General features: G+C 37.1%; 1 protein-coding gene and 1 long non-coding RNA gene across 3 annotated transcripts in view; one reads left to right on the forward strand and one right to left on the reverse strand.

Annotated features, from left to right (window-relative positions):
* Positions 1 to 104: 104 nt before the first annotated feature.
* LOC138748305 (calumenin-like) lies at positions 105 to 22229 on the forward strand. 2 transcript variants are annotated; one of them, XM_069908241.1, is made up of 7 exons: positions 105 to 209; positions 5696 to 5933; positions 9129 to 9322; positions 14396 to 14562; positions 15317 to 15377; positions 16456 to 16655; positions 18538 to 22229. In XM_069908241.1, the coding sequence occupies exons 2-7, from the start codon at positions 5710 to 5712 to the stop codon at positions 18640 to 18642; spliced, it is 951 nt and encodes a 316-aa protein (XP_069764342.1). In that variant the 5' UTR covers positions 105 to 209; positions 5696 to 5709; the 3' UTR covers positions 18643 to 22229. The 2 variants fall into 2 exon arrangements, with proteins under 2 accessions (XP_069764342.1, XP_069764341.1); XM_069908240.1 differs by lacking the exon at positions 9129 to 9322 and adding an exon at positions 9401 to 9594 and having other exon boundaries at positions 106 to 209.
* LOC138748306 (uncharacterized) overlaps positions 6576 to 27456 on the reverse strand; it is a 31883-nt gene continuing 11002 nt past the window's right edge. Inside the window, exon 4 of the long non-coding RNA XR_011347926.1 lies at positions 6576 to 7948. This is a non-coding gene — a long non-coding RNA (uncharacterized lncRNA). The remainder of the gene's footprint in view (positions 7949 to 27456) is intronic.

Raw genomic sequence — 27456 nt, forward strand, 5'->3', positions numbered from 1 at the left:
CGCGACGTGGCGGTTTGCGACCAATCGTTTCTCGCGCGATAACGAACCAATGAAGAGCGGCAAACGTGACGTCAAAAGTGAGGCGGGAATTCTGGAGGCTTTCAGCGATTGGTTGTAACAAGGGTCTTATTTCCGTTTGCTCAGGAGTGGGCTATTTCCGGTGGGTCTTATGAGAGTGAGCGCAGAAGCAATCTAAGAAGTGTGCAGAGGTGGGTATTAATGTTTATTGTTTTATTATATCAGAATCTGCATGATTTTTATTTATATTCTCTCCAAGAAATTATGGGGCTTGTGTTTGAGTAATTTTGTGTATTAAATATTCTTCAATAATGGTGACTTTTGTGAAAAAACTGTTTGATTTGCATTATGGTGATTTCTCTTTAAATTCGTTTTCGAATTGTAAAGTATTGCCATACCTACTCAATTTATTTCAAATTATTGGGCCATTAGACCAAATCCATCAAGGTATTTGACAACTATCTATTTTCAGACTTGGGTTCTTTCACGTTTGATCCTTTTCCTGTAACCCCAGGCAATAGTTTATTTTTGCTATTAACAAAATAACGTTCTTTTTCCTTTATCTCTGGGAGTTCTTTCTTTAATTTTTGTTTTAATTTTTTATTACATATAAGGTGAACAGAGGCATAAAATTCAATAATTAAAACGATAACCTAAGTTATCTATTTCATTTATGTAGAATACATCTTGACAAAAATATTGGGAAATTACATTTGTGGGGTCTATTGTGGGTCATGCTGAAAATGTGTTGTAACATTATGTTAACTGGGCTAAGGTGCCTCATGGCTTTGGAATGAGTCTAGAATCCACAACCTTTTGACTTATTAGTGATGAGTCCAGGCTTAAAATTGTAAATTTGGATTACAAAACGGTACTGATAATATCTGTTTGAAAAGGATTTAGATATTTAAGAAATAATATTTCAAGTTTATTATCTGATTGCACAAGCTGAGAACACTCTGGTCCTCAGGGCAAAATATGTAGGCACACAACCAGACATAATGTACATACAGACAAACAATACATATGCAGGACATATCTTCATATATAAAAATAAATATTAATTAAAGATTAGAGTCTAAGATGGTTAGTGTGAGCAGTTCTTTTGGTCGTGCAGCATTCACACCGCCTGTGGGAAGAAACTGCATCTCAATCTGGTATTTCTGGCTCTGATACTCTCGTATCTCTTAATCAATGGGAATAGTTAAAAGGTGCAGGGTGGAAGGAGTCCTGAACAATTTTGCTTGCCCCCGTCAGACGATCCTGGTAGATTCTGTCGATGAGGGAGGGAGATTCCAGTGATCCTCTCTGCCACTCTTATAATCCTGTAGATTGACCTCTGATCCATTTCTGTGCACCAATCATACCACACTTGTGATGTAGCCAGCCAAGATGCTCTCAATAGAGTTCCTATAGGTTGACGTAATGGTGGCCAGTATCCTTGCCCACTTCAGCCTTCTCAGGAAGTGCATTTGCTTTTGTTCCTTTCTAACAAGTGAGGAGATATTGTGTGTCTATGATAGGTCACTTATTAAGTTGACTCCAAGGAACTTAATATTGGAATTATTGATGTTCATGTGTTGGGTGATCATTCCTGGTCCTCCTGAAGTCCACTGTCATCTCCTTCATCTTGTCCATGTTGAGATTTGGGTGATTCTTACACCTTATGAGATTTTCCACCTCTTCTTTGTAGTGTGACTCATTATTGTTTTCTTGTTTAATTAAATTAAATGTTATTAAGTTTGTTCAGCAATGATCCTATGCTATGTCAAAATTTGATTTTTTTTTTCTGGTTTTAACATGCTGGGGGAACTTGGGTCAGGGATCTTACATAGAAAACAAAAATTCTGAAGAGCTTTGGCCTGAAATGTTAACCTTCTAAGTTTCTCCAGCATTTTATGTGTTGCTCTAGTTTTCCAGCATTTAGTTATGTTTACCTGATTTTTCTGGCTTTAATTTTTTTAAAATCCCTAAATAATTTGTATAGATTTGTTTTTAAGGTCTTGCATCATTTAAACATTTTACCTAAAAAGAAAACATAAAATTCTCCACTATGTGTGAAGACTTTGTTTGGGACTGAGACCAAACCATTTGTAGGATGTAAATTGGTGATTTTGCCCATTTGGATAGCAACTGGTCATCTTTAGATTACTTGCTTTTATATCTGAATATTCAGAATTAATTGTTTTCGGTTACCCCCTATTTTCTGGAGTGGATGTATTTTAATGGTGTTTTATGATCAGTTTGGTTTGAAAAATTTGTTCCTGGTGCAGAATTGAGTGAGATAGACCAAGTTTGACTGGCTGGGTCTAGTAATTTCTTGGGGAAGTAAATATCAGTCAAGTGTGTGTATTTGTCATGTTTGTCCAATGCTAAGCTTGATTGTGTTAAATGATACTGTCACCTGCATTTAACATCATTAGATTCATCTCATGATGGAATGGCTATTTTTTAGGTGTTACATTTAATCCTTTCAACAGTGAAAAAATCTTTGTTCGCAATTGTCCCTCTTTGATATGTTTTGTGTGTGGAGGTGTAGGGGTTCCTGAAATATCATGTGTGTGTGTATTTTCAAATGTGTGCTTAAAATGTAATTAAATGGCACCTTGAAAATTAAGTAAGATTTTGGGCCTTGCCCATAACTTTCATGTATGATTGTCATAATTTAATTCTGTAATATGAAAGGATCGTTATGACTGTTTGAGTTCCATAAGTTACAATGCTGGTGATTTCTTAATGGTTTGGAACAAAAGGTGGAATCCAAATACATGTGGCCCTGTTTTTAAAAACTTCTGAAGTATAGATATCTTTTTTCAGTTAACTACATTATAATCTAAAAAGAGATTGTTGCTTCAAAATAAGAAATATCAAAGTTGACAATTTTAGCTTTTGTTGTTTCCATAGAAATTTAACCTCTTAATATTTGAAACCCAACATTATTATTTTAATTTGACCTGGAAAGTATTGTGATCTGTATGATAGAGGAATGAAAAGAATAACTGGAATGGAGGTTTAAGGATAAATCTGTAGGATAAGCTTTAAATGGTTGATGTTCCCTGTTTATTACAGTCTAAGCATTAGGAGTTATGGTAAACATTGTTAGTTCATTATAGAATGGGGTTGCATTTTTAAATTTGTATATTTAAATTTAGACATTTCGGCCCACAAGTCCATGCCACCCAATTAACCTACACCCCCAGTACACTTTGAATGGTGGGAGCAAACCAGAGCCACTGGGGAAAACCCACGCAGATAAGGGGAGAAGGGACAGACAGCATGGGATTCAAACCCTAATCCTGAATGCTGGCACTGTAAAGATGTTGAACTAACTGCTAAATCAACCATGGTGCCCTGTGATTGTTCAATAAACTTAAACAAATGTAGTATTTTGGGGGAAAATTGGTATCTATCTCAAGATGCTCTAATTGCTTTGCTTTCCTGTTTTTTTTTTGTTTTTTTTTTGCAGATATACAGAGACTAGATATGTAGTCATGCCCTTTGATATAAAGTTCTTATTTAGAGGGAACTAAGATCTATATAGAGCTGTCTTTTGGCCTGTTTATAGCAGGAATAGTTTAAATTTTGCATAGGCTAATTTGTAAGTTGACAAAACCAGTAGTTTGATGTCTAAATTTTGGCATTTAATTAACTATATTAAGGGTATTTCATATAGTTAAGCTCCACATGTGTAAATTGATTCAGTAAAGGTAGTACAGAAATACATTGGAGAATGTCCTGAAGTGGAATGTAAATCTAAAGTGTCTGTCCTGTATAGGAGTTGTATACAAGTGGCAGGGTTCTAGGAAGCTTAGATGTTGCAAACTGAGGAAGTAGTTTCTTTATGATGGAAGTAGTGATCTGTATGGGGCTGAGAGCTTTTTTTAATGGAAATGACAATGAGCAAAAAAAAATCATTCCTCTAGTAACCTGTAGCACTCTGTTCTCGCTGCTACTATCGGGAAAGAGGTATAGGTACCATAAGACTCACACCACCTGGTTCAGGAACAACTGCTACCTTTCCACCATCAGACTCCTCAATAACAAACTCTATCAGGGACACATTAAAGGACTCTTACACTTTATAGATTTTTATTCTTTCTGTATTGCAGTCAGTTTGTTTCAATGTGTATGTTGAGTTGGTGTTTTTTTGCACTACCAACAAGTATTAATTCTGCTTTTTCTACAGAAATAAGAATCTCTGGGTTGGATGTGATGTCATATGTACTCTGACAATAAATCTGAAATCTAAATAGTTGTGAATGATTTCAAGATCATTGCTGTTAATATATCTGCATTTGGCAATAATGTTGAGCATATCACAGTAAAATCCCCAGCACCTATGGTGGTTGGTAGATCCCAGATCAGTAAATTTGCAGGTTGCTTGAGATTGCATTGTGTGATTGGTAACCTAACCACTAGGGGCACCAATTTTAAATGTTCTTTTTTTTTTAGCTATTTATTTGTTGCTATATTGCTTGAATTGGGATTTAGCTGCATATTGAATTCCTAGCAGTGTTAACTTGTGCTTTTTTTTTACTGTTTTAGTACAAGTTTGAGGAACTATTACAAATAAAGGTTTCTTGTTGGCATTGACAGTTTGTCTTGCATATCCAGTTGAGAAACATTGATCAGTACTGTGATGAAATACAAAATGTTACATTAGTGCAACACAAAATCTGTCCAGAGAAAATCTGTAGGGTCAGATTATATTGGCACTTTGTCTCATCTTAAATAATTCTCGTAACTATAAAATAATTTTACAGCGAGATAACAGATTAGTGAGGTTTTTAAAATCAAGTAACAAGTAAATTTAGATTTTACCCTGCCAGATTGATAAGAAATTATTTGTAATTATATACATCCTTTTAAGGATATTACAATGCTTTAGATTCCTGCCACTTCAGCTCCCCTATCTGCCTAAGCTCTTTAAAGCGGCACTATAGGATCTTTTAAAATCCATCAGAGCAGACAGACCTCTGCTTCACTTGCTCTAAAAGAGCACAACAATCGATGGATCTGCTGATAGTGATTGAGTTTGATGCTTTTTTTCAGTCACTCATTGTTTGTAGGGTTCAATGCCTATATTAAGTGATCATCTTTATTAAAGAATATAAAACAGTGCACTAGAATGTATGCACTTGCTTTGTAGCAAGCATTACCTTGTAGATGGGAATGTGGAGTTAGAATTGTTTCTAGAAAAGTTCCAGATTTTGTATTCTCATGATAAGTCGGTAAACCACTGACAGAGGTACCATGTATGGCCACATTGCTGACAAAAATCAATAATCATGGAGAAGGCAAATACTAAAATAAAAGGCAATTGAACAAAGCTTGATACAATAAAATCCCCAGTATCTGGAATTCAAGCAGCCGCCAAAAATAAATCGCAGAAAATAAATAGGTTAAAAAATACAAAAATGTAAAATTAGGGCCCCCCTCCCCTCAACCACAGTGGTCAGTTTGCTGACCTACACAGCATGCAATCTCGAGCAACCAGAAAATTCACTTGCCTGATATTCACTAGTTTCCATGGGTGCCGGTTGCCAAGGATTTTGCTGTAATTTGTATTCCAAGCATGCTATGATCTATCCAAAAAATATATCGCCCAGTTTTGCATGTTACTTTCAAAATGTTATTCTCCCAAAACCAATCTTTTGTGTTTCCTTTGTCTTTTCAGAAAAAATTACAGGCATGATGGGTTTGACAAAGCTGGTTTTATACCTCACCATGTGTGGTATTTATGCTCTGAGTAAACCCACGGAAAAGAAAGATCGAACCTTCCATGACAAGGAGTTGAGTGACAAGGTACACGATGATGCAGAGAACTTCGATTATGACCATGATGCTTTCCTTGGAGCTGAAGAAGCAAAGACATTTGACCAGCTCACTCCTGAGGAGAGCAAAGAAAGGCTTGGGTGTGTAAGAACGTGTCAAAAATGCTCAGCAATTTGTTTGTTTTGGAAATGTTGGATGGAGCTGAATGTGTTCTGTAATACTGCAAATCCAACTTTGTACTTTATGTGAAAGGGTGCAGGATTTGAGATACTGTAAATACTAATGGCGAATTATGACCTGTGATTAAACAGAGGGGGATCCCAGTTAAATGTTCAGTTCTATATCACCAGTTAACAAAACATTTTTTCTTCTTGATGGAAGTTGTACACCACAGCCTTGATGATGGTATGGTAAATCCTTAAATGATTGTTAATTGCTTAACCATTACTGGCAAAATTGTTATCTCCTTGACAATTGAGCATAGTATATCAAAGGGGTCTGGATCTACAAACTGGGCAGTGTAGTTAGTGTAGTGCAGTGGTTTCCTCTCACTCACTCACTCTCTTTTTTTCTCTCTCATATGAAAGGGTAACTTTACATCTCACCCACCTATAACAAAATTGTCTTCAGTTTTCACACTATATTGCCTACACATTTTTTGTTTGCTGTGCTGCGGTCATACTTTATTCTGCAATAAAAATATGCCAATCACAACAAAATGCAACAGAAAAAAAACATAAGAAAATATAATAGTATTGCAATTTCTAGGAAAAGTACATGACACAATAATACAAGTAAGAATGTGAAACCAAAAAATCAAATACTTAAAAACTACTTAACATTAGAAGGAAATTCAGGTATACCTCGTATAAACACCGTTTTGAACCGCGCATATTTTGTTATAACTTGGTCGGTCCCTGTCCTGGGCTAGTTACTGTCCCTGGCAGTTACTCCCACCCCATCCTCACCTGACAGATAGCACATGACGAGTGTTGCAGGCTGAGTTTGCCGGAAATGTTTGGTCTGCCCCTTTTTTCCACACCACCCCTCTGGATCCTTCCACCACCCACTTTGGGAGTGACTGGTATAGTGGTTAGCACAAGACTAATATAGCACCATTGACCCAAGTTCTAATCTGAAGCTGCCAGTAAGGAGTTTGTACACTTCTCTGTGACCTGCCATGGAATTGATGGGTTAATTGGGCTACACGGGGTTCATGGGCTAGGAGGACCTTCAGCCATGCTGTATTTTTAAAAAAATGAAGTTGTGGGAAATGTTAAACTGTTGCATATTTGATCAATTTTTTTCTGCAAAAAAAGTTACTATCTGGGGTTTTTTTTAAAGTTTCTGCTGGGTTAGATCGATGTTGCTTTTCTCTGAAATGTTTGGATCTCCCTGAGCCACAATTGGATAATGGCTGGTATTTGCTACAACTGTTTGGGCTGGTTGGTACTTCTGTCAGAATTTGTTTTTCTTGCCCTGAGCTGTATTTCCCATTGGGAAATTTGATCAAAATGTGCTGAATTATATTTGGGGATTTGACAGTTTTAATATGAACATTTATTGTAATGCCCTTTTTGATTTTTTTTTTGTGACCAAAGGGTACTGTGGGGGGGAGGAAAGGAATGCTACATTCCCAGAATAAATGTTATTGCTGGATTAAACTGGAGCCAGGTAGGTTAGTCCATGGATAATCTCAAGTTATTAAAATGCTGCTTTTCAGTAGGAAGCAAAAGGCTTGGAGGTTAAGAACTAACAAACTTACTTTATTTATGGTGTCTTTTCTAGAGAAAGAATGGATGTTATTTGCTCTTAATTCCATGGAATGTTTTCACTTGCATTTTTATTGTGATTTGCTGTCTTTGACATTTAATTAACTTCTTTTCCACTCATCGTTTTCTCTGAACTAAATAGTCTACTGGACTGAACCCAAAGTGTACTTAAATTGCATCCTCTGTTTACTAATCTTGCTAATCCTGCTACGTTGGCCAGACACTTGCCCTCTTAATATGAAAGTGGTCTTAAATGATCCAATGTACAATGTGCAGAGAAGGTGCCCGGATGTTGTGGGCACACAGTCGTAGTATTTTAATGTCAGTCAGGAGAGTGTTGGTTGGGGTGCGGTTTTCTTTTTCTAGAGGGTCTGGCAAAATATCTGGAAACAAATTTTAACAAACATGCATGGTAATTCAGTGGATATTTTCTAATTTCAATGTACTGTACAAATCCAGTTCTTAGAGGATGCTCATTGTGATTTTATTTGCCAGCACATTAAAGCTTGGAGTTCGAGACATGGAACTTTCAACAGCATGGAAAAGGGCTCTTCGTCCCAACTTCTCCAAGTCTACCAAGTTGTTCACCAGCTAGCCCCATTTTCTTGCATTTGGCCCATATCCCTCTAAATCTCTCCAACCCGTGTTCCTGTCTAAATAGTTTTTAAATGTTATGATTATATCCACCTCAACCACTTCCTCTGGCAATTTGTTCCATATGCCCTCCACCCTCTTTGTGGAAAAAGTACTCATCTGATCACTCTTTGGCTTTCCCTTCTCAAATTAAGAGAGTAATTTTGCACTTTAGGTAGCCCTGAAGTTCCCTGATAACAATCCAAACTATAAATATTAGGTAGATTTGCTCTGTCTCAGTATACTTGCACTGTGAAGAACCGTGATAACCTGTTGATTGATGTCCACTATAAAGAGGTGTTGCTATGGAGCTTATCTGGTACTCTTAGATAAGATTTGGATTGTGTATATTTTTTTCCCCATCCATCATTCCCCACAGCATTTCCAAATGGTTAGACTTGTAAAGATTGTCTGCTGGATGGGAGTCCTTCATATGCATGTCTGGGATGGGTGAAGTGGTGGGATGTTGGATGGGAGACAGTATGTTGAGGGTTGACATGACCACTTAATACCAGAGAATGGCACTAACAACCTTTGCATTTTCTCTTGGATGCCATTTGTTTCCTTGACACCTGTTTGCCCCTAATACTATTAATTGCTTTAATCAAAGGAATTTTTACATGTATACGGATGCTCAAAATAGCAGAAATTCAGGAAAAACTGCTCTTTATAGTTCTCTAAATATCAAACATTTGGCCCACTAGATGTCCAATACCAAGATTTGTGGCCTTTAAGTTTGTAATCAGATTTTTGGTTGCTGTTTGCTTATTATTTGAAGTCACCAGGAGGAGAGTACATGGAAGTCAGTGGCATGTGAATCTGATGCTGTGTGATTCTGGAATTCCTTGGACCCCATGTAAAAGTGCCTCTCAATCAGCTTCTTTCAGCTTTCATCCTAACCTCTCCTGGGTTTTCTGACTCTCCCAACAGAAAAATTGTAGATAAAATCGATGGAGACAAGGATGGGTTTGTAACAGAGGAGGAACTTGAGAAATGGATTAAACATTCTCAAAAGCGTTGGATTTACGAGGATGTCTACCGTCAGTTGAAGGGTCATGATCTAGACAACGATGGTCTCGTCAGCTGGGAAGAGTACAAAAATGCGACCTATGGGTTCCTGTTGGGTAGGTTAATTTTGAAAACCCTTCAAGGTCCAGAGTCTGACCCTGCCATCTACACATTTTTTGTCTCTCTATTTATAGAATGATAGTAGTTAAAATAGATGAGGATAAGGACGGATTTGTGACGGAGGCAGAGCTGAAGGCCTGGATAAAGCGGGCTCAGAAGAGGTACATCTTCGAGAATGTTGGGCGCCAGTGGCCAGATTTCGACAGTAACCAGGATGGTCTTGTCTCCTGGGAGGAATACAGAAATGTAACATACGGCTTCTACATGGGTAAGGAGCAGCAGGCAGGACAAAGAAAAGCATGCAAATAATTGCAGGACCTGGATTGATGGCTGTAAAACGGATGGTGGAATTCTGGTGCTGATCTACCATACTGAATGAATGATTCAGTAAGAATTCCTTTGCTCTAGGAATATTAGAGTAGTTGACTTCAGTCAAATACACTTATGAAATTGAGTAGTTTGGCGGTAAAAGTTCATATTCATCAGAAATTGTAGATGTATTTGCAACCTGTGCTGCTCTTCAAACGAGAGTTTTCCCTTTGGGTTTTCTTTTTTTTCTCTGTTCCTCTCCTATCTGAATAAGTGGTTATATTACTTTTATGAAGTTTCTTTGATTCAGTTGACTACATGACTATGGGCATTGGAATGAGTCGGCTGTTGATCCTGTTCCACCATCCATTTAGATCAGTGGTTTTCAAACAGCCCCCCCCCAAACTCTCATTCCACCTTAAGCAATCCCTATGCCGTAGGTGCTCTCTGATTAGTAAGGGATTGCTTAAGGTGGTATGTGAGTGGAAGGAAAAAAGTTTGAAAACCACTGTTTAAATTGTATCTAATTGACTCGTTATGTGCACGGTTTCATAAGCAAAGGAAATGGGCCAATGACAATTTTTCTCAAGCAAAATATATCAATATCAATTGGGTCTAGGTTTTCAAACCTTTTTTCTTCCTCTCACATTCCACCTTAAGCAATCCCTTACCAATCACAGAGCTCTTGTGGCATGGGGATTGCTTTACATGGAATGTGAGTTTAGGGGGGCAGTTTGAAAATCACTAATTCAGATCATGACTGATCCATATCCTGCCTCCAATACTAACTATTGAACCATGCTCTGAATATCCTTCTCAGATGTGAGATTGCAGTATTCATATTCTTTTGGACAGAATGAGTTTCAGAATGCTGTCACGTTTTAGTATTTGAGGGATAAAGTCTTGGTCTGACCTGTAAATTTTAGATCTATTTGATATTGTTCTCTAAAGTCAAATAAACTTCAAAGTGAATTTTTCTAGATAATAAAAATTTGTCCACACAACTTCAGGTACTGGGCACAATTTGCAAATTCCATTAAACAAAGGTGTAATGAAGTGTGAGGACTTTGGGGAGAATGGGTGGAAAAGTGACAGCTGAAGTTTAAAAGCTGAGAAATGCAAAAGTATTCCATCTTGGTAGGAGGAAGGATGATGAGACAATATAAACAAAACCCTCCCCACTGTTGAGTAAATTTACTGGAACGCTGCAGTACACCCAGTACACGCTGCTGCCATCAGGAAAGAGGTATAGGTGCCACAAGACTTGCACCACCAGGTTCAGGAACAACTGCTACCCCTCCACCATCAGACTCAACAACAAACTCAGACTCATTTAAGGTAGCATCAGCCTCAGAATGAATGTTAGAGAGGGCATGGTGCAAAGCTCATAAACTTGGTCGGGGGAGGGGGATGCTTACCATCATCTGCCCCGCTCTGATATAGGTGCCAAGAGTGCCACTTTTATGGCGTCAAGCATCATTAGCCCCTCGTGATGCTTGATGCATGCTAGTGATGCAGCTTGGGGTGGGTGGAGGGTCACTAGTGTGCGTCAAACTAGACGTGGGTGGGGCGGTTATGACTGCGAGCAATAGCTGTGATTATGGGGGGGGACTGCACCTCATTTGGGATGCAGTGCCCGCAAATGCCCCCCCCAGCACTGGCTCTGATTTAAGGACTCTTGCACTTTTTCTTTTTGTTCTCCATTACACAATCAATTTGTTTACATTTTTCTGTTTACAGTTCTTTGTTTATATGTTTACACTGTGTATAGTTTATTTTTTGCACTACCAATTAGTGGTAATTCTGCCACACCTGCAGGAAAAAGGAATCTTGGGGTTATATGTGATATATGTACTCTGACAATAAATCTGAATCTTAAAAGAAAGATCTTGGGATTCATGCACACTGTTCATTGAAAGTGCAGAGCCGGTTGAGAAAGTATTTGGGGTGCAGGGCTTTCTAAATAGAAGAAAATGTTACAAGGGCAAAGAAGCCATGATTATTCTTTTGAAACTCTTGACAAGGTTAGAATATGACGTAGTTTAAAAAAAATCTAAAGGCTTTACAGAGGATACAGTAGGGGCACTTAATTTCTATATCTCTGCAATTATGTGGATGGATTACTTAAGTGGAAACTGGAGTTATTCTGGTGGAAGTTTTTAAAAAAGCATGGGAATGTGATGAAGGGCATAGAACAGATAAATAAAATATTCCTATAGACAGATCATGACCATGGGAACATAAAATAAGGTTGATTGTTGAAAACATTAAATGGCATAATGAAAATATTTTCATGCCGGAAATAGTTAGGTTCAAGAATGCACTTAAAGATTAGCTGCAGAGGCTGTTTCAATGGCAGCATTCAAAATGCTGCCACTAAAATGGTGATGGATCATTATCTGAAAGGTCAGAGTTGTGCAGAGGAGTGATTAGTTGCATAGAGCCAGTATGGACTCATTCTACGTGGTAACGATTGTAATTATTCTACTGCAGCCCCTGCTTCCTTGACACTTGTTATTGACCAATATTATTCTAAAACCTAAAGCAGACTGTCAAGGCCTTTTATTGATTTGTTTTGCTCAAGAAGTTTTGTTGAGCTGGCATACTCTTGATCAGTTAATAGGATTGGAAGAAACGAGAGTTGAAAATGAACATTGGTGCAGATCAATTGTGCCACATGGCATATTTCTGTTCTGCAAGTTTTGTGTAATCGGCATTAGCTTCAGTTAAGTTTGCTTTTAATTTTCGTTGGGATATGCTTTTAAGATTTTTCACCTCGCATTTGTATGGTCACTCAAGCAAGTGATTTGAGGTAGTGGATACAAACAATCATTGCACCTTTTCACAGACTTGAATGCATTTTCCCCACTCTGCATTCGTCTATGAAGAACAATTTGTACTATTCACCCCAGATGTTCTTAAATGTTATAAAGTATTAATTAGTTGGGAATAACAATTTTTTTTAGTGCTGCAAGGTCCTGCCTAATTGTCATTGTCAAGAAGTAAATTTGGTATATATTGAGCCAATTCAAAATTTGCTTTAATTTTGGTCAATACTTGAAATTCCCTGCCTAGCATGTGAGAAAAGGTGGGGAAATCTTTTGACTAATTTTCTGTAACTGACTTGGTCAATCCATTAGTATGTTTTGCTTCTGGAAGAATGTTCCAGTTGATGAGCAGCTAGATGAGTCGTGTGAGGCATGTTGGGTCTTGAGGATGAAACAGGTGCACCAGCCATCATGCCCACACCAAGCAAGTCTTCCTGAGCTGTCCCATTTTCTTGCAATTGGCCCATATCCCTCTAAACTTGTTTTATGCATACATCTCTCAAAGTTGCTTTCAAACATTATAATTGTATCTGCATCTACCACTATGTCTGGCAATTCCTTCAATATACTCACGACCCTGTGGGAAAAACTTGCTTCTTGGAACTCCTTTAAATCTTTCCCCTCGCCTTTAAACCTATGCCCCTAGGTTTAGACTAGTCTTCCCAGAGAGAAGACTGACCGTCAACCTTGTGCCCCTTGTGATTTTTCTGAGGTTTAGAAGAAAAGTCTCAGCCTATCCATAACTCGAGGCCTTCAGTCTTGTGAATCTTTTCTGAACTGTGTATAGCTTAATAGCATCATTCCTATTGTATGGCAACTGGAACTACACAATATTCCAGATGCAGTCTCACCAACATTTTGTACAGATGCAACATGATGTCCCAGCTCTTGTACTCGATGCCCCATCTGATGAAGGCAAGCATGGCACATGCCACCTTCACTGCCTTGACTGTAACTCTGTTTGATCAGAGTTCTATGCAATATTTTAAAAACAAGCTTTTGTTTGATATCACCTAAATATGAGAGGTGTGAGCAGATGCTGCAAGAATTTGATTGAATAAAATGTCCTTTCATTAGCTTGTCAATAAGAATTGTATGAAAAGTGATTATTGTAATTTAGTTATTTACTGGACAGTGAATCCTCTATTGTACAGAAATTTATGGACTGTCTGACCCAGTTTTCTGTACTAAATAGTTTACTAGAATTTAATTTTTTTGTACATTTTTTGGACAGATGAAGAGGCACTTTTTTATGTGCTGCTAAAAAGGATTGGATCTCTGACAGATGTTTCACTAAAGACCTTTGAGAAGATGCTGGGATATTTAAATGATATAGTAAATTGGTAACATTTTTATCATAGTTAAATCTTTCCTACAATCTAAGCTTCTTCTCTGGGATGAATGATATTAGAAATAAGAACCTACACTTTTCATTGAACAGTTTCATAGTTCCCTTTTATTTGATATCCAGAGCTAATTTTGAGTCCTGATTTGAGGAGTGCAAAAGTGAATTCCACTATCTTCCTGTTGAGTAGATTTTGAAAGTATATTTCGTAAGGCTCTTAAGTACATGAATCATAATGTTTTGACATTATAGGATACATGTATTATGGAAATACATCACATAGTCTCTTTAAAAGAATAACATTGTCTTTCCTGTAAAAGAATGACATGACATATTCTTGTTCAAGAAAGCTAAGAAATTGAGCTCTGTTTTGGTTATTCGGCAGGGCTAACAGCAAAGAAGTAACTTTAAAAATGGATGCATTAATGCAATGAATGTTTTGAAAGACACTACCATTTAAGAATCTTTTACTGTGGAATTATTTGTTTCTGAATGGTCTCTTTATCAATGTTGGATTATCTCTTTCCTTGGACTTTTCACCATCCTGATACACCCTTCTAAACAAAAATGTGCTTCGATTTCCACAGAAGATGCAGATGCTGATGATGGTTACAACTACAAACAAATGATGTCGAGAGATGAGCGACGATTTAAAAAGGCTGATCAGAATGGTGACTTGTATGCTACGAAGGAGGAGTTCACTGCTTTCCTGCATCCAGAGGAGTATGACCACATGAAGGAGATTGTAGTGTTGGTCAGTACTTCTGCATAGCCATATTTAATTTTTTTTTTTTAAAAACACAGTACATATAATACTGCAGTAGAAAAATCATTCGGTGAGCCTGATTGTACCATGTCACTCTTTGTTGTATATTAATTTTCTTCCACTTTGATAGGTCATTCTTTTTTCTCTTGGTACCTAATTACTTTCTCAAATTCAATGCAAGGGATAAACATACTTGACTGTGCATCATGGAACAATATAATTTGTTAAACACTAAGAGATTTTTTAAGTGGAGATAAAAAAAAAGACCAGTGATCTGTTTATTGATTCAAAAACCATTCACCCAGAATAATTTAATTTGTGCTGGTTATTGTCCAATTTTCCTAACTATTTTAAAAATTGTCCTTGCCCTCATCTTGTCCTAAAATATTCTGAGTACAATCATTACACTGCATGATTAAATCTTGGTCTTTCTTCCAAGTATTCCATTGTTCCATTTGTATTATGGACACTTTTGTTTTTGAAAGATAATTTTCTCCTGATTCATTCATTAACTAGGAGATCTTGCAACTGGTGTTTTTGTGTTTGATAGGAGGATATTGCTTGTGTAGATGTGCTGATTCTATCTAGGTCAGAACTTTCAATATGAACAGGTCAAGTTAATTCTAACAATTTTGCTTGGCTATTCTCTGAGTCAAGCAGAACTCCTTTGCATTTGGTTTGCACCTTCAAAAAATCTACAACTAGGTTTTTAAAAAAACAAAATGCCTTGCTTATCTGACAGGAAACCATGGAAGATATTGATAAAAATGGAGATGGCTTCATTGATCTGGAAGAATATATTGGTAAGTAGACCAGAATTGGAAGAATGAGGACTGCAGAATTAAATTGTATGATAGTTTTACCTAATCAAATGATGTCAGTTTGTACCACTGCTTTAGAAGCTTGGCTTCTCTAGAAGGGATAATGAACATGAACTGAGATTTGTGGTTGAAGCAGAAATCATGACAGAAACAAAGAATTTTGACATATTGGGTTACGTAGAAACAATTGGTGGAAGCTAAATTGCATAGGAATCAAAATCAGTAATTCTCAATAGGGCCCACCCCAGAAGGCAAAGCACAATAAAAGGTGTGTTTTCTTCTCAAGCAACTTAAATAGTCAAAAAAGAATTGAGAATGGCTGACCTAAATGATACATTAATTTCCTCCCAAGTACCAGAACCATAATATTACTGAAATGGGATATGTTATGAATCTGTAAGTACAGTGATAAATTCAAGTTACTTGAAGTTATGCTTGGTATCAAATTGTGCATTGGTTGAGCAATTGACAGAACACCTATGTTTAGTTTGCAAGGTCAATCTTGGGTTTCCAGTTGCTGTCACTTTAATCTTCCATCCCTCTCCTGTTCAGATCTCTCCAATTCCATTCCCTTTGCATCTGTCTCAACCTTTTAGACTTCAGAACATTAGTGAATTTAATGAGTTACAGCTATCCAATTTTTATTTTCCTCTCCCAGATATGACTAATTTTTGTGTTTCCAACTGCAAGTTCTTAAATTGTTACCTTGTTAATTTTATTTGTGGCTAGCCATAGGCATTTGCTCTGTACTCTCTATCTCTCCCACTCTACAACTCAAAACACACCAGTTTTCTTGATTCAAGTTCAGATGAAGAATTTGCAACCTAGATTTCTTCACTCTCTATACTGCCTCACCCACTAAGTTCTACCACCATTTTATGTTTTTGATTTTCATCTTTGTAACTGGGAAAGAAGTCTGATTTGGAGTGGATAATGCATTGCAGACAGAATACATTGGCTTTTATAACCTTTAATAAGGAAGCAGAAATAATATTGCTAACTGGATTGGTGCACAAGCCAAAATTATGTTAATATATCTGACCTCTTTTGCTGGTTTCAGGTGATATGTATACTGCAGACAGTGATGGCCATGAGCCCGAGTGGGTGAAAACTGAGCGTGAGCAGTTCACAGAGTTCAGAGACCGCAACAAAGATGGTAAAATGGACAAGGATGAAACCAAAGATTGGATCCTGCCAGCAGACTATGACCATGCTGAGGCTGAAGCCCGCCATCTAGTGTATGAATCTGATGAAAACAAGGTAAGCTGTGCATGTGATCTATCTCTGCTTGCTCACTGGACTTGGTGATGAGTCTATAGTTAGGCTGGCACTACTTTCATCACAGCTCAAGAGACTGTTCCTTCAGCTATATGTGACTAGGTACTCTCTAAACAGTTTTTGCCCATTTGAGACATGCCTTGAAGCAAATAGCTTTCTGTGTATAGGTAGCTTATAATTTTGTCATGTAAATAGGCTGTAGAGCTCTTGTCACTTTTTGACAACCACCTGTGTTTAGATAAGTTTCGTAAGACAGAATTCATTATGCACAAATAAAGACATTGAAACACAAGTAGTCACAAGTGGGGGGAAAAAAAGCTTGTCTTTCAAAGTATTTTATGGAATGTCCTGAGAAAATGATTCCAAAAAGCAAAATTCTGGAGATGATCAGAAAATTAGGCAGCATTTTTGAAGAGAAGTTAATGTTTCTGGTCACATCTTTCATCAGAAGTTAAAAGGTTTGTTTTAAAATTGGAGGAGGGGAGAGGTGGAGAGCACAAATGTGTTGAATTACTGTGTAACCTGAGGATGACCAGGACACTTGCAATTGATGCCATTCTGAAAGAGGATGGTGAATGTCTGTTAATCATAGCTTAACAGTCTGGATGAATTAACTTGGGATGATGAATGCTAGAAATGAGGTGTAGAATTAGAAATCTGAAATACACAAGGTTTAGCAATATTTGGTGGATCAAACAGCATTTGTGGAGAGGAATACAAGTTGGCCTTGCATCAGAGCTACCCTGGTAAAAAGATCTGTTCCCTGACCTTAAGTTGAGTTTTGGAACTGGGTAGCAGGCAGACACTAGATTGCGAATGGGACAGAGGACTGAAGCGACAGATAGCTGAAAGTTTAATCACCAGAGTGAACTGGACGGGTATTTTGCAAAGCAATGTCCAATTTAGGTTTCTCCAATGTGATCTTTTTGACATTTTTCTTTTACCCTATTCCTTCACACCATTGGAATCCAGACAAAGCTTCTGGATGACTTTTACCCTATTCCTTCACAACATTGGAATCCAGACAATGCTTCTGGATGAAGGAACAATTGACTTGAACTTTTTCCAATGTATTGTATCCAGTGCTCTCGATGGGGATGTCTGTGTCAGAGGAACCAAATGTAAGCTGAGTAATCTGCATGGTGAACTTTTCAATTTACAAGAGCAACCAAGCTGGCACTTGCCTGCTACGTTCTCCATCTCATTCCTGATCTGACCATGTTTTGGTCAGCTACACTGTCCAAACAAAACAGTACTTGAGCTAGACTGCATTTCATCTTCTAAACAGGCATGTTTACAGCCTTCAGAACTCTATAGTAAATTCATTATCAGAAAACAAGTTTTTCCTGATCAGTTCTGATGCCAGGTCATCTATCTGTATTATTAACTCAGTTTTTCTCTCTCTCTCCACAGATTGAGTCAACGTTCTCTCATTTCAAAGTTCTGTAACTTGCTGTCCCAGTATTTGTTTTTTTTTCTCCTTCCACCATCCTTTCTTGTATCTCTCAATTTGCATTCACCCAGATTGGCTGCATTATGCAGGCAATTTTGTTTTTGTATCCTGTAGGGATTTGATACAGTTTAACATTTCAGGTCTTCAACATCAGCAGATATCAATTCAAAACTTGTGAGGTCATAAAGTTAACATGAATGACAAGTTGCAATCATTCTCTCGAGGGAAAATTACTGTGGAATAATTTGAGGGAACCAATTAGAATTGCAGAAATAGAGACTAAGAATTGGAGACAATGGTTGGAATACTTTTTGGAGCAGGATTGTTTACTGATATTTTTGTGCTTTTGAGTTACTTTGCTCTCTTGTAACCTTTTTCTTTTTCCTGATCCTTCCTCAAAATCTTTTTCAGGATGGAAAACTCACAAAAGAAGAAATAGTCAAAAAGTATGACCTGTTTGTGGGAAGCCAGGCGACAGACTTCGGGGAGGCCTTAGTAAGGCATGATGAGTTCTAAGTATAACCACTGCAGCGGGAACAAGAATCCATTCCATGAAGAGAGGATAATTTATTTTTTACAATGTGCTGTTTTCACTCATCACATTTTTCTGCCTATCACAGAGTTCGATTATGGAATAGATAAGGTGTTTATTGGGGGGGGGGGGGGGGGGCGGGGCAGGGGATCCAATGATGCAGTCATCTTGTACCTAAAGATTAACATATAATTAGATGTTTACTTGCATTGTATTTTTACTTTGTACATTCCCCTCCTTTGGTCAAATGTTGTAGAAATAATCTGATAAACCCATTCAAAATCTCTATAATTTCCAGGGAACTCTGCTTGATTTCAAGCAATTCAGGACCTAACTGAAGTGTGTTTTGATCAGCTTTCTTGTTCATACCTGAGAAAGGAGGGATGAAGAGATTACAGTTGTTACTTTGGAAATGCTTAAGGCAGTATTGCTGCAACATTCAGCACTGAGCAAGATGCATCTTTAGTAAACTACCTTGGCTACCTTTTAGATTGTGTTCATATATTGATCTTTCTGTAATGTGCTGTCATGGTGACAATGGAATTGTCCTATTTTCATATGAAATTAATGGGCAGGAGGAGACCAACTGTTTCACAAAGCTTGAATGAACTGACTGAATACAACCCAGATGTCATATTCTGAGGGTGGAGAAAGTACTTTGGCAAAGGTTTTTTTTCCTCCAATTTTCTCTGGTATTAGTGACTCCCAAGATCTCATGTACTCAGTGTTTTCTACAATGTGACCTCTTTCTCCAAGTAGACAATTTATATGCTATAGATTACAATAACAATTGTATTTATCCCTTAGCTTTTCAGTGGTCTTGTGTTGCTGTAATAGTTTAGCAATGGAAATCTAGGTTTTTATTCCAACTTGCAAAAGTTTAATTGCCCTAGGATTAAAAATAGCTCTGTATTCTACCAATCACTAGCTTTGAATACATATTTCTCAATCTAAATGTGTTCAACTCATTCAATATTTACCACCATCTTGTATTTGGAGAAAATGTATTAACGTACTTCATTAAGACCCTTGCAGCCATCTGCTGAATAAATTCAGTGTCACATTTGTACATAGGTTGAAGCATGTCATTATTTGTGGATGTCTTTCCACACTGTGTGGGCAATGTATCTTGCAATATCCTCTTGAATCAAAAAAGACCAAGGAACAGCAGATCAGCTATATTTGCTTTGAGAAACTGGACATTTTTGATCATCTTTCATTGAATTGGAAAACAAAAATAGGTTAGTAATGGTGTTTGACTAGATATGATGAAATCTTGGTAATTAAGGTGACATCTCCAAATGGGTCATTCAGCTAATTTGGATTGTGCAGATTGAGGAATTGCAGAAAGTCTCTCAGATTACAACTGGATGGTATTTTGCTGAACACTATATATTGGCTTTTTGTTTCTTCTTCAACTCAAGCACCAGATAAAACATTACAAATTGGATTAAGTTCTTTGCAGATCACTTAATTTTTGGTGTCCTGGTGGTCAGTTGACACTCTCAGTTGGTTGTGCCATTAAATGAGCAACTTGACACTGTTTAGAGTGATAACCTTGGGGCCTTACTGTACCTTTTATTTAATGTAAATGTTATCACAAAACCTTCAGTGTCTCTATTTTCCATCCTGCTGTACCACCTTAGATATAGAAGTATGCACCAAGCCTTCTCTCCTATAGTCTCGCCCTCGACAGACATTGGATTCTTCAAAAACAGTGACATTTCTTTATAGGCTGAAATCTAATGGGGAAAAGGTTGCTTTGAGAGGGTTGCAGACCAACAATCAAAGAATATTTGTAACTGTAACTTGTCCATACTGTGATTTTATTTTAAATTTTTTTTTTGCTTGTGACTGAAGGCTTTTGCTAATTTCTATGCCTACATTTCCCCAGATCCTGATTCCCAGCCTCCCTGCAATTTTTATTTGCATTAATTCCTTGTTGGAGGTGAATATGGCATTTAATTTTGACATTGCAAACAAGTTAAAAATAGATTTTTAATATTTGCAAGGAAATGTTACAAAGTGGAGAGAATTAGTTGTTGCCCCTTTAATGACTTGCTGTTGAATTGCAAGTTGCAGTGAATTTGGTCTGTTCACTTAGTTCCTATATCTTAAGTAGCATTGCATTGCCATTTCCTCCTCCCCCCCCCCCCCCCCACGTAGAATTGTATTGGCCAACTTCCAGATTGCAGTAAGAGGTGTTTCAGTGGGCTTCGTAGAGGAAATGCTGCTAATGCGACATTGAAATATCCAGTGCATTTGACTTTAATTCTTTTGATGAATGAACATTATTGACAAGAGCAACATTTATTTTGAACTCTTCAAATTAACTGCTACCCAGTTTCAAATTCAACTATTCAATTGAATGGCTTGGTAGGGTATTAAGATAATAGAAGAAATGACCATATTCCCATTAGTCTGGTCACCAAATCAAACCAGCACTGACAACTGATGTTTCCACAAAGTGACAAAAGCAATTTGGATTCTAGGAATATTAATTGTTCTTGGCTTTTTTTACAAAGTATAAAAATCCATCATTTACAAAATCAGTTTCTGGAAGATTCCTCAAATGCTGGCTTAATCTTGGGACAGGAATAATGCATTTGTTAAGAAGTTTTTGTACAAAATTTAACCAAACTAGTTTTCAAATATTAGAGTTCACCTAGTCAAAATATAGATGCATACTCGAGATGTTGACATTCTTTAAGGCTTTTTAGCTTGATTTTTCTTTTTGCAAATATAATAACTCAGTCATGTTAGCCCAAGTGTTTTGGGAGATTGAGGTTCAGGTTGTCTCTGTATTTTGAATAAGAAATCTACATTTAAAAACAAATCAACTGAATCTGTTCAATAAAGGAGTGATTTTATGCGATTTGATTGCATAATGAGCAAATATAGTCATGGATCACTTAATGTTCATGATGCATTTGTGAAATAGAATGCTATGTGATTCTGACATACCATATTATAGTAACAGGTGTTTATTATGACTATCAAGAAACTATTATAAACCTGGCCTTGTGTAAAAGAAACACGAGATATGTGTCATGAGTGGGAAGCTATGTCCCGTTCTTTGATCGGGATTTCTGAACTATTATAACCTGATTGGACCACGGACGTATATGCAGTCAAACGTTGCTTGAACAGATGTTATGTGGTGCATGACTTGATTATGCAGACAGGGTATTGTAATAGGCAAATTACGTGAAGAACTTGCATATTATACAAAAAAAACATAAGTTTGGATTCATCTGGAATGTACCAATAATCGGTGTACAGAATGCAGTTTTCCCCCCCCGTTCCTAATTTCAAGTGGTGCATGTTTTTGTGAATTAAATTAAAATCATGTGACAAGAGTGACCTATTATAGGAGAATGGATGCAGTTCATCAGTTGAATATTCAGCATGTTGGTACATTTTTTACCAATCCACTTAAACTGTTAATGGCCCATGATCAGAGTTATTTGCAATGTGCTTGAAGTTGTACTCTCAACGCTAGCACATTTTAATGTAAAATGTTTGCTTTAAGTTGAATTCTAATCTTCAATAAAGATTTTTTTTAAAAACATTGTGAATTTTAAGCTTGTCTTGATTTTTTTGCAAATTTTTTAGATCATTTCAAATCACAACTGTAACTTAGATTACAGCCCTTCTCAACAAGGGGCCACAACACATTTAAGGAAGACCACAGACTGAAATCATAAAATATTTTTGTTTTTTTATGTAGTAGAGAAGTACGGAAGAAACTATCTAAACTTGATTACTGGTGGTGGTGGTGGGAGGCATAAACTTTGAGCAATGTCTTCAGGGGTCATATCCCCAAAAAAAGCTGAGAATGGTTGCCCTAAAATATTGTGGTCTTTATTTCACACTATCTTATTTCATACTATTAATTATCAGTTAACAAATTATTTGAAGCTTATCAACTGAACACAAGTATAAAATGTAAATATATCATTGCAAAACAAGAGATTGCTGTTGAATAGGTCAGTGAATTAATCTGTTCACTTGGAATTTTGCCAGTTTTTGAGAAACTTGTGCAGAGGAATATCAAGTACAGCTCTGCACATTATAGAAGACTTTTGTCCTACATTTATGCTGACTCCTAATGAAAATATAATTAGTGATTCAATTAAAAGGCTGAATGTTGGAATTTATATTTAGGTGAAAAATGCATGAATGCAGAGTGAATAAAATTTGAAAACAAAGGTATACTATAAATGACTGTTAATTGTCCACTAAGATGCTGTCTGGAACTCCACAAATAATGTTTTTGTCCTGGCTTGATCACTTGGGCTTGGGGCAACTTTTTAAAATTTGATTTTAAGTTTTCAACAGGTTTTACTTAATGCAACTGTTCAATAATTTATTTTTTCAAAAAACTTTAAATATCACCAGTGATCAAAAATACCAAACCCTTTTGTGGTAAAAGTCTAAAGATTCACCAGCCTCTACAAGAAATTTAACTCCCACATCTGTTTTAAATAATGGTCCAGTATCCTTCAGTCTACCATTACTATCCAGCCAGGAGAACATCTTCGTTCAATGAAGAATGCATATTGTTGCATGGTGGTTTTGTAGGAGATGGGAACTCCCAAAATATTCAGGAAGGGGTGTGTGTATTTTGCTGAAGTGAGATGGTGGAGAGCTTAAAGTTCTTTGGAATAAATTTTACCAACATGTCTGTCCAATTAAGTTGATGTCACAACTAAGAAAACACATCAAGACACTTAAAAACCTGAGGAAATTTGGTATGTCCTTGATATCTCCTAAATTTTACAGATGTGCCATTAAAATTAACTTGCAGTCTTGATGCATCACAACTAGACAATAGAAACTGCTCTGCCCAAGATTGCTAGAAACAGCAGAGGGTTGTAAATGTAGCCCAAGCCATCATGTAAACCAATCTCCCTTCCATCAACTATATCTTCTGCTAACCTTTCCTTTAGAGAATGGGAGAGAAAAGGGATCAAAAGAACAGAAAATTGTTTTTCGGGAAATAAATTATCTTTTGAACAAATGAAGGACAAATATGATATAACTCACGGTACAATGTTTGCAGACCACCAACTGAAAACCTACTTGAAGGACAAATTGGGAAGCAGGCTGAGGTTACCAGAAGGAAGCAGTTCTGAATATGTGATTACAGACACAATGATAATTAAAAGATTTATAACAAACATGTATACCAAATTGCAAGAGAAAGAGAACGGGGAAACAAGCTGTAAACCCAAACAAAAATGGGAACAAGATCAAAACATAAAGATAAAGAATGAAACATGGGAAAAGTTATGCTCAGGAACTATGAGAAATATAATAAACATGAAGTTATGCATGATACAATATAACTAGTTGCACAGGCTATATACCACGCCCCAAAAGTTAAATAAATGGGACCTAGCAGTATCAGATAGATGATTTCGCTGTAAGGAAATGGGAACAGTACATGCAATTTGGCCACGTGAGAAAGTGAAAAAGTTTTGGGAAGATCTAAATCAGGTATTAAATAAAATCACAAAAATCAACATACCAAAAAATCCAGAGATCTTCTAAGTAAAGAACTTGGCTTCGATTTGGATGAAGCACAAAAAAGATTTATTATGATAGCCTTAGCTGTAGCAAAAAAATGTATAACGTCAACCTGGAAATCAGAAGATAGCCTGAGAATACAGCAATGGTACATAGAAATGAATAAATGTATTCCATTGGAAAAAATAACAATTTAAGAAATAATATCACAGTATTCGAACAAATTTGGGAACCGTTCATGGAACACAACAGAGAAGTCCTACCGCGGACCTCCACCACCTAAAATGCTAGAATGAGAAGAAGTCGAAATGAACTGACCCAGTGTGTAAAAGTAGATGACACAATTTTCTTGTTTATTTTCATTGTGTCGTGACATTGTTTAATAGGTTTAATGTATCGTATATATTGAATGTTTAGTGGGTAGGGAGGGGGGCGGGAAGGAGGGAGGGAAAGGAGGGGAAAAGGGGAGAAAATGACACTGTATATCCAAGAGGGAAATGTTTAAGTGTATTTTGGTCAATATGGTTCAAAGTTTGAAAAATAAAAAAAGCAAAAAAACAAACGATCTTAAGAAAATTGCTGACCTATTAAAGGAAACTCAAACCTCCAGACTCGAGGACTGTTTCTTTCCTTCTGTTATCAGACTCTGAAAATGGATCTTTCGCTGGGAACAGGTGATGCCTTGCATTGTTTTAACTACTTTGCTCTTTATTTTCACTACATTTTTGTACTTTATATCCTGACTTCTTGGAACACTACTACAAGCACTAATTTATGTGGGTTTTTGTTATTGTATTAGTTGTTGTATGAATTGGTTTGCTTGATACCAAGGTACTTGTAATAGTAAACAATGCAATTCAATTTAAATACAGGGAATTTATGTGAGCTGCTTTGCTCGATCAATAATGTTTGGAAAATTTTCTAATTAATTGACAACCTTGTGCCCAAGGGGCTTTGGAGAATAAATACCAATCTGGCATATTGAAAGATACAATTCTGTTGATACAATTATGTCGCTTGACTGTAGGAAAGGTCTCCTAATTTAGACACTCATCCCATATTTGTGAAGAGCATTTTATAAGGACGACTAAAGTAGGAGTAATTTTGTCATGTCCAAACCAGTGCCTACATCAAAGCCAAGTACTCTGTCCAGCTTTATTTCTTTCTTTAAATGTTGTGGTACTAAATCTGAATGATTTACAAGGCTACTTAATTGCATGTCTTGGGTAAATAAGCTCCCATAATTGATGAGCTTCATGCTATGAATTACTTGACCCTGGTCTTTGGGATTATAAAGTATGCAAATAAAATTTAATGTTCAGTTTTGTTTCTGCCTAAATGACTATTGACCAGTGACATTCATGTCAACAGTGATGAAGTGTTTTTGAAAAGCTGGTGTTGAAGCTATCAGGTTCTGTCTGAGCAGTGACATGGATCAGTTCCAATTTGCTTACTGTAACAACGGGTCTGGTGGATGCCATCTCACTGGCTCTGCACAAAGCTCCTGAAACACGTGGATAAGAAAGATACATACATCAAGATGCTCTTTATCGACTACAGTTCGGCATCAACACCATCGTCCCCCTCAAAACTGATCAGCATACTCCAAGACCTGGCACTCAACACCCTACTGTGTAATTGGATCCTGGATTTCCTCAACTCCAGACCAAAATCTGTGAGGATTGGTATGACATCTCTACAATCTCCATCAGTAATGGAGCAACACAGGGCTGTGATCTGTGTCCCCTGCTCTACTTGCCATACGCCTGACTGTGTGGCAACACCATCTACAAATTTGATGACAATACCAGTCATTGGTTGTACAAAAAAAGGAATGGAGTCAGCATACAGGAGAGAAATTGAAAACTTGGTTAAATGATGCACCAACATCCAAAACCAAGGAACTGAATGTTGACCTCAGGAAGGGAAAACCAGATGATTATTGGGGTATCAGAGGTGGAGAGGGTAAGCAAATTTATGTTCTTGGGAGTCATGATCTCGGAGGATCTTTCCTGGACACAACACACTAATGGCATTGTGCAAAAAGCACGTCAGCACCTCTAATTCCTCAGGAGTTTGTGGAGGTATGACATTGGAAAATTTGTGGTGGAAAGTGTGCTGACTAGTTGCATCAGTCTGGTATGGGGACACTAATACTGCTGAGCATAAAGCCCTTCAGGACACAGGCAAAACCCTTCCCACCATTGAGAACATTTACACAGAACGTTGCTATTATAGAGCAGCAGTAATCATCAAGGATCTACATCACTAGTACACACTCCATTCTCACTGCTACCATCAGGAAAAGAGGTAGGAAGATTCTCACCACCAGGTGCTACCCCTCCACCATCAGTCTCCTCAGCCATAAATGCAATCAGAATAGAAAGGGCACACAGATCACTAGCTCCAAAACCGCAGACACATCAAAAACCAAGATCCATCTTAGTAAAATTTTAAGATATACAACAAGAGAAAATGTACTGGAGCAGGCAAGAAATAAAGTTAGAGAAGATAATAAGCCATTGGAATACAAGGGTCAAAAAATATTTTTTTACCCAGACAAGAGGAGGAAGGAGTTTAATACAGTGAAAATGATTTTATGGAAAAAAGATTATAAATTCATGTTAAGGCATCCAGCCATGCTTAAAATATTTATACCCGGGGAGCAAAATAGACTTCTCTGATCTGGAGGAAGCACAAGAATTTGCAGAACGTTTGCAGGACAGATGAAGAGATATAACAAGAATGAAGAACGGCGATAAAGTATATATAAAGATGTAAAAACAATGTATATGTAAAGAACTAAAGAGGGAAAAGAAAAGGGAAGGAAGAAAGTAAGGGGGAAAAAGAGAGCTTTGTTATATGTGTAAAAAAAAGTGTTTTCTGGGGGGAGATGGAATAACCGTCACTGCAAAATCAGTTGTTGCATGCGAGCAAGATCGCAATCCAATTGGAAAGGGGAGTTGTCGTTGCCCAGCAAGGGATAAGAGACAACTCAGAGAGGGGGGGGGGGGGGAGCATTTGGGGTTAAGTAATTATTGGGTGTGGGAATTGTTGGAGTATTTTATGTTTTAAATGTGTTGTCGTACATTGAGTTTAAAAAAAGAAAACTAAGAGATGAAAATGGGAAAAAGGGGGATGGAGGTGGCAAGGAAGCAGAAAAGAAGTGTAAGCAAGATATAAGATGGCCACATTGAACTATATGACTATAAACATTAATGGAATACATAACCAAATTAAAAGAAAGAGGCTACTAAATTTACTGA

Source organism: Narcine bancroftii, chromosome 13 (genome assembly GCF_036971445.1).
Source record: "Narcine bancroftii isolate sNarBan1 chromosome 13, sNarBan1.hap1, whole genome shotgun sequence".
NCBI classification, from domain to species: Eukaryota; Metazoa; Chordata; class Chondrichthyes; order Torpediniformes; family Narcinidae; genus Narcine; species Narcine bancroftii.